This window comes from Lathyrus oleraceus, chromosome 7, assembly GCF_024323335.1.
Source record: "Lathyrus oleraceus cultivar Zhongwan6 chromosome 7, CAAS_Psat_ZW6_1.0, whole genome shotgun sequence".
NCBI classification, from domain to species: Eukaryota; Viridiplantae; Streptophyta; class Magnoliopsida; order Fabales; family Fabaceae; genus Lathyrus; species Lathyrus oleraceus.
Window position 1 is genome coordinate 504,824,533 of NC_066585.1, and position 19,173 is coordinate 504,843,705.

The window sequence follows — 19,173 nt, forward strand, 5'->3', positions numbered from 1 at the left end:
ATAGTGGTCTTATTTTCACTCTATATATTATTGAAGAAATTAATAATTCAAATGTTGTGATCGATTACCATGGAGTTATAGTCGATTATAGCTGTGATGGAAATGACAAGAAGCTAAAATAGGAAAGTTTTGTTTGTTGGTATAATCAATTACCACTGAGTTGATTTTTTTTATAGAAACAACTATAATCGGTTACAGGATTTGCGTAACTGGTTACAGGAAAACAAGTTTCAGTTTTTTGTTATTTTAGTTTGTTGTTTCTTGTATCTCAATCAACTGTAATTGTATATATACCTTGGAGATATCAATGAAATAAATATAGAACATTATTCTCAACCTCAATTAATCTCTTTAATTATCTCTCTCACTATCTCCCTATCCACACTTAATTACTTCATTCTTACCAACTTTATGATTCCAAGTTCTAACATTTGGCATCAAGAGCCTGGTTCAATCCACTAAACACCTAGTGTGTGTAACACCTCAAAATTTGCCCTCCTCTCTTGGGACTAGCATTAACATATTTGCATTTCATTTTAGGACATTAGGCATTTCATATTGCATAACATGTGGTTACATAGTGCAAGCTATCTTCCCAAGTCTTGAATCAGAAGATGAGGAAGTCAGAAAATGCAAGCCTAGGGTTGTACTGATTGATCATGGGCCATCTGAGGATTGAGCTGTGAATTAGGGTTTTGTGACTCCCAAGGGTATTGGTCTTCATGTTGATGGAATCGATACATCATCATCACCATGGTTGGATGTCATCAGGAGATTGAAGAAGATTCCTTGAGATTAGGGTTTTGACCACTGGTCAACCCTAATCAGTTGCATTGGGCCAATCAGGGCATGATCAGGAGATGGGGTTTATGATGGTTATGGGGTTCATTGTATGATTATATTGTGCTTATTGAGGCTAGGGTGTCACCCTTGAGCCATTTCAGTTGGAGATTGGGGCTTAAATTGATCAATGCATTGCCAAATTCATCTATCAGATGAAAAGTCAACTGTGGTCAACTGTGCTTGATCTGATGGATGTGGAGGTGGAAATGAGTTGGATACACTTCATTCAGGTTGGAACAAGTGATATTTGACATCTCAAAGCTTAAGAATGAAGAAAATCAAGTCAGGACAAAAACTGCCAAAAATAGCAACTGACTTGTAACTGAAGTTTCCAAAAGTGGAAAGTTTTTGACCTCAAAAACAGAAGTCCAAGGAAGCTTCAAATGAAAAATTGTTCAACATGACAGATGTAGATCTTGTTCTCACCTTTCCAAAAAGTCCAAGAACTTGAAAATCCAATGTACGGTTTGCAAGATATGGCTCAGTGAATTTCAGAAAAGACCCGTAATCAGGAGGGCATAACTACCACATGGTTTATCCAAATTGCAAGTTCTTTATATGCACAAACTCCATTTGATGTGTACTTCGAGGTTGCATAATTGGATTTTTTAGAAAAGGCCCCATGCAAAATGCCATTTTTGAAGTGAATTATTTGGAAAGAAGGGCAAAATGGTCATTTTTGGAAATATTGAGAATTTGGGAACAAGGCTTATGCAATTAGCTTCCAAGTGCTATTTTGACTTGTTTCAAGTGGAAAAATTCTGCAGAATGTGCTTCTAAGCCTTGAAGAGCAAAAATTCCAAATTTACACACATAAAGCATATTGCACTAATCCTATTCTTTTGATTAATTAAGATTTAGTATTGGATTAAATGATTCACATATATTACTAATCTAACAGAATTTGGAGGCTCTGGTTTTCTGCAAAATCACACTTCTCACATTCAGTTTCAGAAAAATCACAATCTACACAAACACATCATAACAGAAATAACAGAATTTTCACTCCTCTCTCTCATTTTCTCACAAGAAGTTCATCATACTTTTGGCTTCAATTGAAATTGCAGAAATCTTTGAGAGAATCTGGTTGCATTTTCCCATTCTGTATTGGCTGTGAATCTTCTGTTTGCAGGAAAAAGCTCAAGAATCGTCCACAATCGCAACCGTAGAATCCATCTGCATCTCCTATAACAGTGCAAGAACCTGTTCGATCAGGAGATTTTGGAGCTTCAAGAACAACTCCACGCACCTTCTACAGCGATTTGTCATATCTGTTCATGCGAAATTGAAGCTCGACCGCGAACTCCATTGCCGTCATCAAGAAAAGGTTGGAAATCAAAATTTTGCAGTAGCTTCAATTGTGATAGGGATTGTGTAGTACGTAGCTCATAGATAACATATCCATTTGTAATTTGTAATTTCGTTAAAGATTGGTTGAGAAATTCACGATCTAGGTTTTCGCCATCGCCGTTTCTTTCCTTCGATTCGCCCTGTACAGTGATTGATTGTTGAAATTGATGATATATTCATGATCCTGGGACGAAACCGGTTCGACCGGTATGTAGATCGCTCATTTCCGTCGCGATTTGCTCGAAGCCGCTATCGCCGTTGAAGAACCACCGGCTGCGCGAAGAAGACGATGAACATGGCATGCGCTTCAGCGTTTTTTCTTCCCAGAATCAATCTCGACCGTCCATCTCGTCTCAGCAAAGCGCTGCCGTTTTGGCCTTTGGCTTAAGTATTACAAACGTGCCATCAGCACCATTTAATTAATAAAATCTTAATAAATCCTAATATTAATTCTAAATAATTATTAAATAAATATTCAGAAACTTAGAAAATTCATATAATATCCAAAAATGATCCAAAAAATACCATTCTTTTTTTGTTAATCATATTTTTTTCCTCTACTATTTTATAAAAATAAAAAATATATAGGTGCTTGGGGAATTTTTAGAATTGACATAGAGGTCCTTTTCATGTACATATTTTCATACACATTACCATTTTAATTGTATAGACCACATGCTATATCCAAATTAAGTGAAAATTGAGACACTTATTCTAGACATCCTCCTGGATTTTTTGACATAGGTTTGGTAATTTTTAGGCCTATGGTTTGTTATATGTGAATTATTGAATTTGGATGTGTAATAATGTGACATGGTTTGATAGGCTATTTTTCCCTAATTGTTTACCATGCTTCCCTCTGGCCAATGTCCTTGAATTTTTGCATGAAGCTTGTTTAACATGTTAGCTATCATTGATAATTTTTGTGGATTTTTACAATCCATTTTCGATTTGATTCATATTTTTTCTTACTGCCTAGCATGTTAGAGTTCCATTGGTGTAACCTTTAGCATTTATGTTGCCATATCCTCATAATTAATCCAATGGACATGAAAATTGATAGCGTAGTTCCTGACACATTAATGCAGCTTTTGGCTTTGGTCCCATGAATTTCCAATGAACCATTGCTGTTTACCATTAGATGGAAGTTGGTGTATAATTTTTGACTTCATTTGATGTAGTTTTTGCATGCTGTACCATGTTTAATTAATTCCTATTGATCTATTAGGCCAAATGACTTGAAATTTAATAGGCGACTTGTTGAATACCCTCTGAATAAGGTGTAATTTTTGTGGATTTTTTGGATCCTTTTTGACATGTGGTTGGATATGATCTTGCTGGTTGTTTGTATGAGACTCAACATTGCTTCTTTTGCCTTCCATGTTGCATAAATAGAAATAGGAGCATAGTTTGAATATGGGGCCAATTGGGATCCCTTTGTTATTGATATTACTTGGTTTTCATCATGAATTGGCTGCTGTTTTAGGATTTTTCCATCTTTTTGACCCTAGGCTAGTCCTAGTGGTCATGTTACTTACATTTGAAGTTGATTGTGCCTTTTCAGGTTAAGAAGTTAAGGATTAAGGCTTTTGTTCCACATTATGGATTGTGTTACTTGACACATATGACTAATGTATTTGTTTTGTAGGATGTTGGTTCATGTGAGCCTTGTGCTATGCACCTCATTATGTGTATAATTGTACTTGGTTAATTGATCATTATATTGTTGTCTGTTTGTGAAAGTAGATGCTGATTCTGTTTGACTTTTGTACAGGTACCTTTAGTTGCTCAATTCCTTGCGAACTTTTGCTTTGCGTTGCTTAAGCAACTTGCATTGAGGTAGGTCTTCTTGACTTCATGTAGTCTGGAGACCCGGCTGCTACCGGGCCGGGCAAATAAATGTCTGAAGTCCTCCTTAAGAGGCAATGATTGTGTTTGTTTATTTTTAAGCCCAAGCAGGAAAAGTCCTTCAAGTAAGGCAATTGGTGGAAGGTAGGGACAAGCAACCTGTCCCCCACTATTCAGTGAGTCTTCTCCTTGCTCCCATTACATGGTTGTAGCATTGAGATCAAAAGCCCAAGATCCTGTGCAGTGCACATTGAGTCAGAGTCATCGAGTATAGAAGGGTTCCCCCATTCTGGACCCATGCTCATTTGTCAGCTCCCCCTGGTTAGGGATATGAGCTGTGAGGTCTGATCCTCACTTCACCTCTTCATCTGCTTCACCTTAGCCTCGTAATGGCAAGGTTAAGAGCAAAACCAGCCTGTACAGACGACTTGCTTAGGCAGTCAAACCCGATTGATTGAGCCCCTTGTTTGGCTATAGTGGGTGTTATGTGGATATTTGATTGACATGCTTGTGTTGTTTGAGATGCCTGTTCTCATCTGATATATGCTTGTATATTGTATGCTTGTGTGATTGCTTCTTTCCTAGTTAGGATAGTTTGCTTATGCAAGTAGGATAGAAAACCGAACTTAGGGTTAACGATGCATGACAACATTAGGCTCGAGTCTCAGCTCCCTAGTCGTGTGTCTCTCCCCGGTTTTTGGTTAGCAATTCAGTCCCTTTCAGGGGAACTACATCGCCCTGATCCTCGTTCCAGACGAGGTATGTAGGCAGGAGGTCGTGCGAGACCTCTCCGGGCAACCTTTTTCTTTTTGTGTGTGTTAACTTGTTATCTGATTGTTTGTTTTGGGTTCGGATGCCGACGTAAGCCCAGTGATTGGCAGTCGGGCTCCACGTTTGCCCTTTTGAGTATGTTTTGGTTCGGATGCCGACGTAATTCCATCAAGTGGTTGTCGGGCTCCATGTTTGCCACCCTTGTTTGTTTTTGTTGTTTTGTGTTGTTTGGCGTGCGTAAGCCGAACTACAGTGGCTCTGATTCTTGTTCCAGACAAGATATGTAGGCATAAGGTGCGATACCTTATCGAGCCCTTTCTTCTTAACCCCACCTGCGTTCCCTGTGTGTGTGTGTGATGTATGTTTAGCAACCTTTTCTTTATTCTAGGACGTGGATCCCTAGGAGTACCTAGGACGTGAGGGGTGCTAATACCTTCCCCTCGCGTAACCGACTCCCGAACCTTTTCTCTCTGGTCGCGAGACCATGTCTTTCCAGGTTTCTCTGAGCGTTTCCTTTCCCTATCTTGGGATAAATAACGTTTAGTGGCGGCTCTGTATGTTTTTATTTTTAGGCTCGCCGGTTGATTTTTCGCAGGATGCGACAGCTGGCGACTCTGCTGGGGACTTGAGCATGTTGACCTATGCTGGTCCATGGTCCCTAAGCGAGTCTCTCCTAGCGCTTTAGTATAGGTTTGGTTGCTTGTATTGTTTATTTATTGCATTTATTATACTAACCATTGTTTATATACTTGCATTAAATGTTTGCATGCATCATACTATCATGTTGTTGCTGTCCTCTGCAGGTGGTTTTGTTGTGTGGGGTGGGTGTTCTGAGTGGGGCTAAAACCCAGGCCCGAGTGTACACCTAGGATTAGCGTGGTCTCATGTCGCTCATGTGTCGGTTGGGCATATTGTTGCGACGTGACATACCACAAGTCGGACGAGGTTCATCTGAGAAGTGCTCTTCCAGTGGGGTTCTCCACTTTGGTTGGGTTATCTCTTTTGGGCTGTTGACTCTGATGACCGATCATTTCCCGGATCTTTGGTTTAGACGATCTTAAGGGAGCTACAATGGCACACCCGCAAGGGCAAACCCATTGAGTATCTCCGCCCGATCGTTGAGACTATTATCCGCCTTAGGATGACCTGTTTAGAATTAACCTGTGAGGGGAGGTTGATTTGTTCAGATGCATAATCAGATGGTGACTTTTTGAGCTGTGATTCAGAGACATATTTATGAGTCGGATTTATGGTTATTTGTTGCCGTGACGCCGGAGTGCTGTCCGTGATTTATCAGTGGGGATCCGTTTATTTCGGATTCCCCGGGCCGAGATATTTATCAGTGGGGACCCGTTTATTTCGGATTCCCTGGGCCGATTCAGATGGTGGTGGTGTGTCTGATTAGAGACCAGTGGTGATGATGATGTATCTGTCTTCCGTTTATTTCGGAACCCGTGGGTCAGAATTGTGATTGTGTATTCCTCAGATGGTTATGATCAGTTCAGAGCCCAGATTCAGTGCAGATGACCAGATGGCTTGGAGGATGGCAACGCATTGCATTCATTCATCAGCATCATTGCATCTTGCATTAATTACATCTAACACATGTTTACCCATATGCAGGGACCCTTTGGATCGAGATCTTGGCTGAGAGACTTTCTATTCAGAGATGAGAAGACCCGGCTTGAAGGATGATGTTGCTTACAGTTTCTTTGACCCGGATATCAGTGTGCTGAAGGATATGATAGCGTTGATCACTCCTGACCATGTGGGGTTGTTTCGTGCGGTGTATGGGGGTATTCTGAAGATGGTTTTCAGGCTCATGGACAGAGACAGGAGCGCCATCCATACTCTACTTCAGTTTTACGATCCCGAGCTGAGATGTTTCGTCTTCCCAGATTACGTGCTAGGGCCGATGTTGGAAGATTATGCTGATATTTTGAATATCCAGATCAGGGATCAAGTTCCTTTCCGTGTTACTAAGGAAGAACCTGATATTGGTGGGATTTCCCGTGCTTTCTATCTGAGTCCAGAGGAAGTGAAGAGTAATCTGAAGGAGAAGGGTAAGCTGCCTGGTTTTCATCTGAGTTTCCTAGAGGCTAAGGCTAAAGAGCAGTCAGAATTGGGGAATTGGGAAGCTGTCTGTGCTCTGGTTGCGGCGAGCATTTATGGGATCATTTTGTTTCCCAACCAGAAGAACTTTGTGGATATCAATGCCATCCGCCTGTTTATTCGAAGGAATCCTATCCCTACATTGATTGGAGATGTCTATTATTCGGTTCATAACCGGAATGAGAAGAGGCGTGGGGGTTTGATTCGATGCTGCGCGCAGTTATTGGTCAAGTGGTTTATGGGTTACTTACCATCCAAGGGTGCTTTTGTTCTTCTGGGCCAGAATGTTACTTGGGCGACCAAACTGATGGGCTTGAGGGCTAAGGACATAGATTGGACTCACAGTAGTGGAGTTGGACAGGACTTTATCTGCAGTTGCAGGGGTTTTCCTAATGTGCCGCTTATAGGGGTTCAGGGTTGCATCAATTACAACCCGACACTTCTTAAGAGGCAAATGGGATTCGCTATGGAGCTTCCACCGTACAAGAGTGAGATTCAGGAATCTGTGTACTTCCCGGTTGAGGGTAACCAGGATAGGGTAAAGCAGGTATCCGATGCATGGCGCAGCATTCAGAGGAAGGGCAAGGCTTCCTGGGGTAGAGCTAACAACAGATCTTTTCCTCCGTTCGATGATTGGCTCAGAAAGAGAGTGGAGCTTACTTGTCTACCATTTCCTATGGTCGATCCGTGGTATCCGTTGGTTGAGGAGACTCCTTCTACTGTTAGTATGGATGAGTTCTTAGAGATGAAGCGGGAACGAGACCAGCTACTTGCAGAGAAGACGGAATTGGAGATGAGTGTTGCTCGGGTTCAGAGAGCTAATCAGGAGCTCAAAGCGAAGATGGAAGATCAGGATAAGCGGCATGCTTTGGAGACCAAGCGATTTGAGATGGATACAGCCTATTATGGGAAGATCAGCCAAGCTTTAGCATCGTCCAACCGGGAGCATGACATCACAAAGGAGAAGCTGTTCAGAGCATCAAAGGTGATTGAAGATGAGAAGAGGAGGCAAATCCTAGTCAGGGATCAGAGAGATGAGAGAGCCAGAGTCCTCGCTGCAGAGTGGGAAGCGGAAAAGGCAAAGATCAGGGCCGAGAGAGATCATTACATGGCAGAGAGAGACCACTACTTCAGGCAGATGAAGATTCATCAGAAGGAAGTTGGAAGACTACAGCAGGAGAACATAGAGCTCAGGTTCGCCGCAGAGTTCGCAAGGATGGAAGGCGAGATAAGGCCATCTGCGGGACCCTCATCCAGTTAGATCTTTCTTTTGTTGTGAATTACCGTCAGGCTTGTTGACGGAATTCACTTGTCTGTATTTCTTTCCTATTCTGGAGGATTGTATCTGACCTTATCGGGTTGATGTATGACTATTGCACTGATTGTGCACTCTTTTGGTTATGTGATGGCGATTTTCATTCAGTGACTGGTCTTCAAGTTTTATTTGCTTTACCGTATGCACTTACACAAGCACACACATGGTTGGGGGTATCATGCTAAATCACATATCTCCGATCTGCACGACAAAATCAAACACTGCTAATCAGAATATTGATGCCAGATTATTATTTGTCTCGATGATGCCAGGGTCGAGAGACAGAGTGTCCTTCATATGGATAGGCACTGCATACATGCATAATCATGATAACTTGTGTTTTATTTTGCAGGTGACTATTACTAACGTGTTTGTTTGTAACCAGGAATCATTGCTCGCGCTCGAAGAGTAGTACCCCTGCACTCAACTCGCCCTCACAGATATTACACAAGAAGAAACACTCCCAGACTCATGGAGCTTCCCAGTGCTGATATGCTGGAATTGAAGGAGAAAATGACCGAACTGATCAATATAATGCAAGGTTTTGCCATTGGTCAGAAGGCTCTCGCAGATAAAGTTGAGAAACTCGAGCGGGTTTCTGCTCAGAACAGTGGGGTCAACCTGGATGGAGTCTCCAACCAGGGGCAGGGATCTCGTGATGGTGGAAAGAGGACAACAGTTGGTCTGGTGAATAATGCTGGTGCTGCTGGTCAACCTGGGCCTAGTCAGAATATGAAAGACAACTTTGTGCCTCCGTTTTATGGGTTTGACGAAGATCAGGAGGAAGATAGAGAGGCTGACCAGTTCTCTATGCGAAATGAGCCTTTTGTGCCTTACGACATTCCTCCTCAGAATAAGGAAATCCAGCTGCTGGCTGAGAAAATCAAAGTGCTGGAGAGCTATGCCACGCCTGGGGTGGTAAATATGTCCAACATGGGGCTGGTGGAGGGGATTGTCATTCCTCAGAAGTTCAAGGCGCCTGCGTTCGACAAATACAATGGCAGTTCTTGCCCGGAAACTCATCTCCAGGCATTTGTCCGCAAAATCTCGGCATACACCGCGGATCAAAAACTGTGGATGTACTTTTTCCAGGATAGCCTGTCTGGAGGCTCCTTGGAATGGTACACCAAGTTGAGATCGTCCGATATCAAAAGCTGGCAAGATTTGGGAGATGCTTTCTTTAAGCAATACCAATTTAATGCTGATATGGCTCCGAGTCGTACCCAGCTGCAGGGTATGTCCCAAAAGCATAACGAAGGATTCAAGGAGTATGCGCAGAGGTGGAGAGAACTGGCTGCAAGGGTGCAACCTCCTCTGGTGGACAGAGAGATGTCCGATTTGTTCATGGGGACCCTGCAGGGGCCGTTTGCAGAAAGAATGGTGGGTTGCCCTGTCACCAATTTCTCTGACATTGTGGTGGCAGGAGAAAGAATCGAAAGTTGGTTGAAGCTGGGTAAAATCCAGGGTGGTGCATCTGCGTCTTCTTCAGGAACGAAGAAACCGTTCGGTAATAACGGTCAGAGAAAGAAGGAAGGAGACACCAGTGCAGTTTATACACAGCGCGGACCCAGTAGGGACCGTTACTTCCAGCACAATGCTGCAGTAACAATTCCTGCTGAGTCTCAGTCAGCACAACCGCAACAACAACAGCAGCAACAAAGACAACCGTTCCAACAGAGGCCCCAGAGGGCTGGATACCAGGTCAGGGGCAGAGCAAATGATAGACAATTCGACAGGCCTCCGGTGACTTATTCGTTTCTGTTGAAGAAGCTTCTGGATCTCGGGCTGGTGCAACTGAGGACGCTGGCGCCTTTGAGACCTGATCAGAGGCCGCCCAGTTACAATGAAAATGCTAAGTGCGAATTCCACTCGGGTGCGCCCGGGCATAATGTTGAGGACTGCAAAGCTTTTAAGCACGTAGTCCAGGACCTAGTGGATTCCAAAGCAATCAACTTTGCGCCTTCTCCCAACGTAAATGCAAATCCCATGCCTGCGCATGGTCAGAGGGGAGTAAACGCTATTTCTGTGGAAGATAGAGTGGGGCTGTCTGAGGTCGATCAGTTGAAGACGCCTTTGGTTGAGTTGAAAAGACAACTGCTGATGAATGGGGTTTACCCGGGCTGTGGGTTTGAGTGTGCTGAGTGCACTATTTCTACGAACGGTTGTGAGCTTCTGAGGAAGCATGTCCAGGGTCTGATGGACGGTGGTGAGATTGTGGTCGAGAGGACTGAAGGAAAGAAGGAAGAGGTCTCCACCATAACTATATACTATGATCCGGTGGATTTGTCTAACCTGGTGGAGGAGGCTCCAGTTACCATCACGGTACCTGGGCCAATTCCATATGACAAAGATGATGCCGTGCCATGGCATTATGGGGGAGAGGTCTACTGTAACGGTGAGAAGGTTGAAGAACAGACTGCTAGTGAGACCACCGTGCTAAGGGTGGATAATGCCGGTCCCAGCGGTTTCACGCGCAGTGGAAGATTGTTTGCTCCAGATGCATTGAGGAGGGGAGAGGAAGAAAAAGAGAAAAAAGAAAAGGCCGAGGCTTTAGCCAGGGCAAAGGGTAAAGCTGTGGCAGATAACGGTAGTACTCCTGTGATGACACCGGCGCCCGCGGGGTCGGATAACAAATTTAATGATGAAGCTGAAGAGTTTCTGAGAATAATCAAGAAGTCGGAGTATAAGTTGGTGGATCATTTGCAGCAGACTCCGTCCAAAATCTCCATTCTTTCATTGTTACTGAGCTCAGAAGGGCATAGGGAGGCTTTGTTGAAAATATTGAAGAAAACCTATGTTCCTCAAGAGATTACAATTAACCAATTGGAGACGGTCGTATCCAACGTGCATGCCAGCCATGGGTTGGGCTTTACTGATATGGATTTGACCGTGGATGGGAGAAATCACAACCGGGCTTTGCACATTGCAATGGAATGCAAAGGAGCCGTGCTTTCGCATGTGCTGGTTGATACCGGTTCCTCGTTGAATGTGTTGCCTAAGAAGGCCTTGGCAAAGTTAAACTGTGATGGGCTGATTTTGACCCCGACTGATTTAATTGTGCGGGCGTTTGATGGGTCAAAACGGGCCGTGTTTGGGGAGGTGGAATTGCCAGTGAAGATTGGCCCGGAGGTGTTTAAGTCAACCTTCTATGTTATGGACATCCAACCAGCTTACAGTTGCTTGTTGGGTCGCCCATGGATTCATGCTGCGGGGGCAGTTACGTCGACTTTGCACCAGAAGCTGAAGTATGTCTGGGGAGGCCAAGTCGTTACTGTTTGCGGAGAGGAGGACATCTTTGTCAGCCACCTGTCTTCGTTTAAGTATGTGGAGATGGATGGAGAGATATGGGAAACGCCTAGTCAGGCATTTGAAACCGTTAAGGTGGAGAATGCTCTGTTTGCTAAGCAAGAAGAGGAGAAACCATCCATCGCTTCGTACAAGCAGGCTGCTGAGGTAGTTAAAAGCGGAGAAGCTCCAGGCTGGGGCAGGATAATGGAGGTCCCTGAGAAGAAGGACCGATTCGGGGTCGGATATAAGCCGAGCCGAGGCTCTGGGCCGAGCAGAGGGGGTCGTGTGCCTGTGACTTTCACCAGTGCTGGAATGCTAGATCCAGACCGCATCTGCATGATGGGTGAAGATACTGACAGCGACTGTGATATGGACCGATGGATAACACCGTGCGCACCAGGGATGGAAATCCACAACTGGAAGGCCGAAGAAATCATCCGGGTCACTCTCCTCGAAGAGTAATATTTTTCTTGTTTTCTTTCTTATTTGCATGCAAACCATACGTGTTGCCCGACACGTAATGGTCCATTGTAAGGGCCTCCTCATGTTCATAAATTTGTAAGATTTTGCATCATTAATAAAAGGATGTTTTTTAGTCAAAAGCGGTGTTCCCTGTTTTTCATTTATTTTTGCAGTTTAAAAATTAAAAACAAATAAAAATGGCAATGTTTTCATTTTTCTTTTTCGATTTCTCACACCGGTTCTAAAGCAGTGCATGAATCAACATTCATGCAGATGCGATTCCTCTCCGGATCTCATTGATAACAATCCTGTTACACCCTTGTATGACTTCGACAATCCAATCTATCTTGCTGAAGAAGAAGACGAAGAAGATTGTGAACTGCCAGGGGAATTAGCCAGATTGTTAAAACAAGAGGAGAAGGTGATTCAGCCACACGAGGAACAGATTGAGGTTGTGAACCTGGGTACCGACGAGGAGAAGAGAGAAGTGAAAATCGGGGCTGCTTTGGAGGAAAGTGTTAAGGGCAGATTGGTGGTGCTATTGAAAGAGTATGTCGATATCTTTGCCTGGTCTTATCAAGATATGCCAGGGTTGGATACCGATATCGTTGTGCACAAGCTACCGTTGAGAACAGATTGTCCTCCAGTGAAGCAGAAGTTGCGCAGAACTCGACCTGACATGGCAATGAAAATTAAAGAGGAAGTGCAGAAGCAGTGGGATGCTGGTTTCCTTGCTGTCACTAATTATCCGCCATGGGTTGCGAACATTGTGCCAGTCCCGAAGAAGGATGGGAAAGTAAGAATGTGTGTGGACTACCGAGATCTGAACAGAGCTAGTCCGAAGGATGATTTTCCGCTACCTCACATTGACGTGTTGGTAGATAATACAGCTCAATTCTCGGTGTTTTCCTTCATGGATGGCTTTTCTGGCTATAATCAAATCAAAATGTCGCCAGATGATATGGAGAAAACAACGTTCATTACACCGTGGGGTACCTTTTGTTACAAGGTGATGCCATTCGGTCTCAAGAACGCCGGTGCTACTTATCAGAGAGCTATGGTGACTTTGTTTCATGATATGATTCATCATGAAATTGAATGCTATGTTGATGACATGATAGCAAAGTCCCAAACAGAAGAGGGGCATTTGGTAGATTTGGCCAAGTTGTTTGACCGGCTGAGACAATTCAGACTGAGGTTGAATCCGAATAAGTGCACGTTCGGAGTGCGGTCCGGTAAATTGCTGGGGTTCATTGTAAGTGAGAAAGGAATCGAGGTTGATCCTGCAAAAGTAAAAGCAATAAAAGAAATGCCTGAACCGAGAACAGAGAAAGAGGTTCGTGGTTTCTTAGGTAGATTGAACTACATTTCACGGTTCATATCTCATCTAACAGCCACGTGCGAACCAATATTCAAATTGTTAAGAAAAGATCAAACGGTCAGGTGGAATGATGATTGCCAAGCGGCATTTGAAAAGATAAAAGAATATTTGCAGGAGCCTCCGATTCTGATGCCTCCTGTGGAGGGAAGACCGCTAATTCTGTACCTGACAGTCCTCGAGGGGTCTATGGGGTGTGTATTGGGGCAGCATGACGAGTCTGGTCGAAAAGAGCATGCCATATACTACCTTAGCAAAAAGTTTACCGACTGTGAAACAAGATATTCACTGCTCGAGAAAACTTGCTGTGCTTTGGTCTGGGCTGCTCGCCGACTGAGACAGTATATGCTGGTTCATACCACTTTATTGATTTCCAAGATGGATCCAATCAAGTACATTTTTGAGAAGCCAGCATTAACCGGACGGGTTGCGAGGTGGCAAATGATTTTGACAGAATATGATATACAGTATACCTCTCAGAAAGCGATTAAGGGTAGTGTATTGTCTGATTACCTCGCCCAGCAACCCATTGATGATTATCAACCGATGAAGTTTGAATTCCCTGATGAGGACATCATGTTTCTCAAATCGAAAGATTGTGAGGAACCGATCCCGGAGGAGGGGCCTGACCCTGAATCCGAATGGATTCTGATGTTTGATGGGGCCGTTAACGTGAATGGAAGCGGTGTTGGTGCTGTTTTGGTTACGCCGAAAGGATCCCACATTCCTTTTGCTGCCCGGCTAACATTTGAGTGCACCAACAATGTAGCTGAATATGAAGCTTGTATATTAGGAATTGAAGAGGCGATTGATTTGAGGATCAAGAACCTTGTGATATATGGAGATTCAGCTCTGGTGATAAATCAGGTTAACGGAAAATGGTATACGCATCAATCTCATTTAGTTCCGTATCGAGATTATACGAGGAGATTGTTGACGTTTTTCACCAAGGCGAAGATGCATCATGTGCCCAGAGAGGAGAATCCTTTGGCAGATGCTTTGGCTACTCTGGCTGCCTTGATTAAGGTGCAGAGGTGGAATCAATTCCCCAGTGTGGAAGTGGGACGTCTGGATAGGCCGGCTTATGTGTTTGCTGTTGATACAGCGCCGGATGATGAGAAGCCGTGGTATTATGATATCAAACGCTATCTTGAGACGCAAGAGTATCCTGAGGGGGCATCGAAGAAAGATAGAAAGACTCTGCGAAGGTTAGCCATGGTATTCTACCTGAATAAGGATGGGGTTTTGTATAAGCGGAATTTTGATTGGGTCTTGCTCAGATGTGTTGATGATGCGGAAGCAAGCCAACTGATGAAAGAGGTTCATGAGGGGTCGTTCGGTACCCATGCCAGTGGGAATGCAATGGTAAAGAAGCTGCTGAGAGCAGGTTATTATTGGATGACAATGGAGGCCCAGTGTTTTAATTTCGTGCGGAAGTGCCATAAATGCCAGATTTATGCTGACAAGGTGCACGTGCCTCCAAATCCGTTGAGCTTAATGTCGTCTCCATGGCCGTTTGCTATGTGGGGCATTGATATGATTGGAAAGATAGAGCCTACGGCTTCGAATGGGCATCGGTTCATATTAGTGGCTATCGATTACTTCACCAAATGGGTAGAAGCAGCCTCTTATACGAATGTGACGAAGCAGGTAGTAGCCAGATTTCTCAAGAGAGACATCATTTGCAGATATGGGGTTCCCGAGAGAATCATTACCGATAATGGTTCTAACTTGAATAATAAGATGATGGCAGAGCTGTGTCGGGAATTCAAGATTGAGCATCACAATTCTTCTTCCTATCGTCCGAAGATGAATGGGGCGGTTGAGGCAGCCAACAAGAATATAAAGAAGATTGTGCAGAAAATGGTGGTGACCTACAAGGATTGGCATGAGATGTTGCCGTTCGCATTGCATGGGTATCGAACGTCGGTGCGCACATCTACTGGGGCAACTCCTTTCTCATTGGTATATGGGATGGAGGCGGTATTACCTGTGGAGGTTCAGATTCCTTCTTTGAGAGTCCTGATGGACGTGAAATTGCAAGAGGCTGAATGGGTAAGGACCCGGTACGAAGAATTGAGCCTGATAGAGGAAAAGAGGCTTGCAGCCGTCTGTCATGGGCAGTTGTACCAGCAACGGATGAAGCGTGCTTTTGACAAGAAGGTGCGACCTCGGGTGTATCACGTAGGTGATATGGTGCTGAAAAGGATCCTTCCTCCTCAAAACGATCGAAGGGGCAAATGGACACCGAATTATGAAGGTCCATTCGTGGTCAAGAAGGTTTTCTCTGGCGGAGCCTTGTTGTTAACGACCATGGATGGTGAAGATTTTCCATCCCCTGTGAATGCGGACGCAGTTAAAAAATACTTCGTGTAAATTGACCCGCTGGACGAAAAGAACAAAATAGTCCAGGCAAAAATGGGCATCCCGGCGAACCAAAAACAGAAAAGAGGTTCGGGCAAAAATTAGGGATAAAAATGAAAATGTACACCCGGCAAGTCGAAAACCTGAGAAGGCGACTTGGGCAAAAATGGGTATCCCGGTGGACTGAAAACCCTAAAGGGCGGTCCAGGCAAAAGAGGGATTGAAACGAACCACTGCGTCCAGCATGATCGTTTGCGCTTTGGTTGAAGCATCATGGATAATACCCGGTGGGGATCAATCAGAATTGTCTTATTCAGAAGGCAGAAAGCAGGGAGAGTCTGAGGACATATGGGGTGTAACCGAGTTGGAACTCGATGAGATCACGGGTTTCACATTGCCATTAGGATAGATTTTTCCTTTTGAGCGCAATTACCTCTTTTCAGGAATGGCTTCCTTTTGTATTGCTCATTTGAGCCACACTTTTTTTCAATTAATAAAATGCATATTCAGTCAAATAATTTTGTTTTTGTTTTTCATTACCGCTTTGATTGCGAAAACGTCCAGATATTTTTGATAAAGAATCTTGCATTTTTAAAACATACAGGTTTCCTTCCAATGCATGTTTATAAGATTGAAGCTTGAAATCTTATTTGGAAGGTTGAGTGACCCAAAGGTTGAAATCTTGACGCGCCTGGGGCACGGTTTTATCTAACGATCTGTTTTGCAGGAACTGTAGATACTTTTCACTCACTTGCAGGGTGTGATGTGGAAGCTTTGACAAGAGAAATCCCCAGAGAGTCCGGTCAGGGACGAGTGTATGAAAAATGACGAAGGCGTTGAGGCGTACGACGAGCCTTGATGATAATCAAGAAGACTCTTCAAAGTCGGAAGACTGGAAAGTTTGTAATTCCCCGCAGAGTTCGATCAGGGAAGAAGGAGGAACGGTGGAGAGACGACGAGAGACGTCCGACGACCATTGAAATTAATCAAGAAGACTCTTCAAAGTCGGAAAATTGAAATTTCTGTATAATTCCCAGGAGTACGTTCTCGTCGAGCACGAAGCGGCTTGAAATACAAGATGATGGAGCAGAAAAGGTCCGGATGAGTCCGGAAATTCTTATTTCCCAGCTAAGTCCCCAAGCAGAATCGTAGGACTAGCTCCCCAGCCGAGCCGTGATGATTATCCCCGGCGGGTTTACAACGGTGTTTCCTCAGCGGTCAGGTCTGAAGGTTGTTTCTCCCCGAGTGGAGCGGGTCTTTTTCAGAGAAATATATCTCCAGCAGTGTTCATCCTACCAGTGGATTGGACAAGTTCCCGTAGCGGACGGATTTTTGCATCCCCAGCTGAGTTGATTCTACCTAGGGATTGCATGGGTTGTCCCCAGCGGAGTAGTATGCGTTTCCCTAGCAGGGTCAGGAGGGTTATCCCCAGCAGGTAATAGAGTGATGCATCCCCAGTTGAGTCTGGAGATTGCTATTTTCCCCAGCGGAGTATCTGTGAGCATTTCCCCAGTGAAGGCAGCAAGTATCTGTGAGGGTCTTCCCGAAGCGGAGTCAGGTTTGATATTCCCCAGCAAGTCAAAGATGGCTGTATCCCCACAGAGTGTTGGTGGTGCTTATCCCCGGCGGTTTCTTGAGTGGATGGGGTGCAAAGGAGGTTCTTCCCCAGCAAGGGTTGCCTTATTCCCAGCAGCAGTACTTATTCCCCGGCAGGGTGGAATCGGAGCAGTGACGGGTTCCTCAGCAGAGTGTCTTGTGCTCCCCAGAAGAATTCCCCAGAGGGGGATATTTCTTTTTATGCATTCATCATGAAAAAATAGCATGGCATATTGCATAGAAAAATAAATAGATCGCGTAGCATTTCCATGTTTATGGAGCATTACGCAGAAAAATCAATCATACATCATTGCAAGCGTAAGCTAGTTCCAAACCGTGGTTACCGTTTGAGGGGTGGTTTCGCCGAAAGATGAAGGTGTTGCTCCGAGGAGTTTAGCCTCATGATTTGATCAAAGGTATTGTCCCAGTGGTATGACACTGGAAAAGATTTCTTCCGTCGGACAGAGATGGAAAGGTGATGCGTTCAGCGCGACTCAAGCCGTGGTTACCGCGTGAAGACAAGGGTTAGGTGGTACTCTGAGGAGTCTATCATCAGAACGTCAGAGCAGCAGTGTTCCCCAGTAGTGCGATATTGGAGAAGATGTTTCCGTCGGACAGAGAGGGAAATAAAATCAGAAGACGTTACGCGATTAGCAGTTTCCCGGGGATCAGACCGAGGCGGTATCCAGACCGAAGTGGCGATCAGGCCAATTTCCCGGAGTTCAGACCGAGGCGGTATCCAGACCGAAGTGGCGATCAGGCCAATTTCCCGGAGTTCAGACCGAGGCGGTATCCAGACCGAAGTGGCGTTCAGGCCCAGTTTCCGATTCTCAGATCGAAGAAGTTTCCAACAATCAGGTTGATGTACTTGTGGTATTCAGGCCAGTTTTCCGGAGTTCAGACCGAGGCGGTATCCAGACCGAAGTGGCGATCAGGCCAATTTCCCGGAGTTCAGACCGAGGCGGTATCCAGACCGAAGTGGCGATCAGGCCAATTTCCCGGAGTTCAGACCGAGGCGGTATCCAGACCGAAGTGGCGATCAGGCCGATTTCCCGGGGATCAGACCGAGGTGGTTTTCAGACCAAGAAGAAGGAAAAAGTTCCGGGGTTCAAATGCAGAGGTCCGAGGATCGTTTGCGCAGAGAAGTTTTGGGGTTCAAGAAAAGAAAAAAAAAGATAAAAAAAAAAAGAAGAGAATGACAAATCCCAGGCGGATGTGGTGATCAGGCCATGGTTATCCCTGTGTTACCATTTATTTTGGTATCCAGGTCGACGTTTTTCAAGTTTGTTTCTTCGCCGATGCTGACAGGCGTTGTTAATTATTATCCCATCAGAGTGCAAATTGTTCGTCTGTTCTTGGTATTCAATCACTCTTCATCCTGATCATCCGAAAGCCGAGGCTATTTCGTATCGACAGGTTCACAATGGATTGAATAGGGGCAGCTGTAACACCTCAAAATTTGCCCTCCTCTCTTGGGACTAGCATTAACATATTTGCATTTCATTTTAGGACATTAGGCATTTCATATTGCATAACATGTGGTTACATAGTGCAAGCTATCTTCCCAAGTCTTGAATCAGAAGATGAGGAAGTCAGAAAATGCAAGCCTAGGGTTGTACTGATTGATCATGGGCCATCTGAGGATTGAGCTGTGAATTAGGGTTTTGTGACTCCCAAGGGTATTGGTCTTCATGTTGATGGAATCGATACATCATCATCACCATGGTTGGATGTCATCAGGAGATTGAAGAAGATTCCTTGAGATTAGGGTTTTGACCACTGGTCAACCCTAATCAGTTGCATTGGGCCAATCAGGGCATGATCAGGAGATGGGGTTTATGATGGT

General features: G+C 44.5%; 1 protein-coding gene across 1 annotated transcript; it reads left to right on the forward strand.

Moving 5' to 3' along the window:
• Positions 1 to 1,633: 1,633 nt before the first annotated feature.
• On the forward strand, positions 1,634 to 8,346 carry LOC127105933 (uncharacterized). Its single transcript, XM_051043151.1, has 3 exons — positions 1,634 to 2,170; positions 3,968 to 4,032; positions 6,436 to 8,346. The coding sequence occupies exon 3, from the start codon at positions 6,482 to 6,484 to the stop codon at positions 8,183 to 8,185; it is 1,704 nt and encodes a 567-aa protein (XP_050899108.1). The 5' UTR covers positions 1,634 to 2,170; positions 3,968 to 4,032; positions 6,436 to 6,481; the 3' UTR covers positions 8,186 to 8,346.
• Positions 8,347 to 19,173: the final 10,827 nt, after the last annotated feature.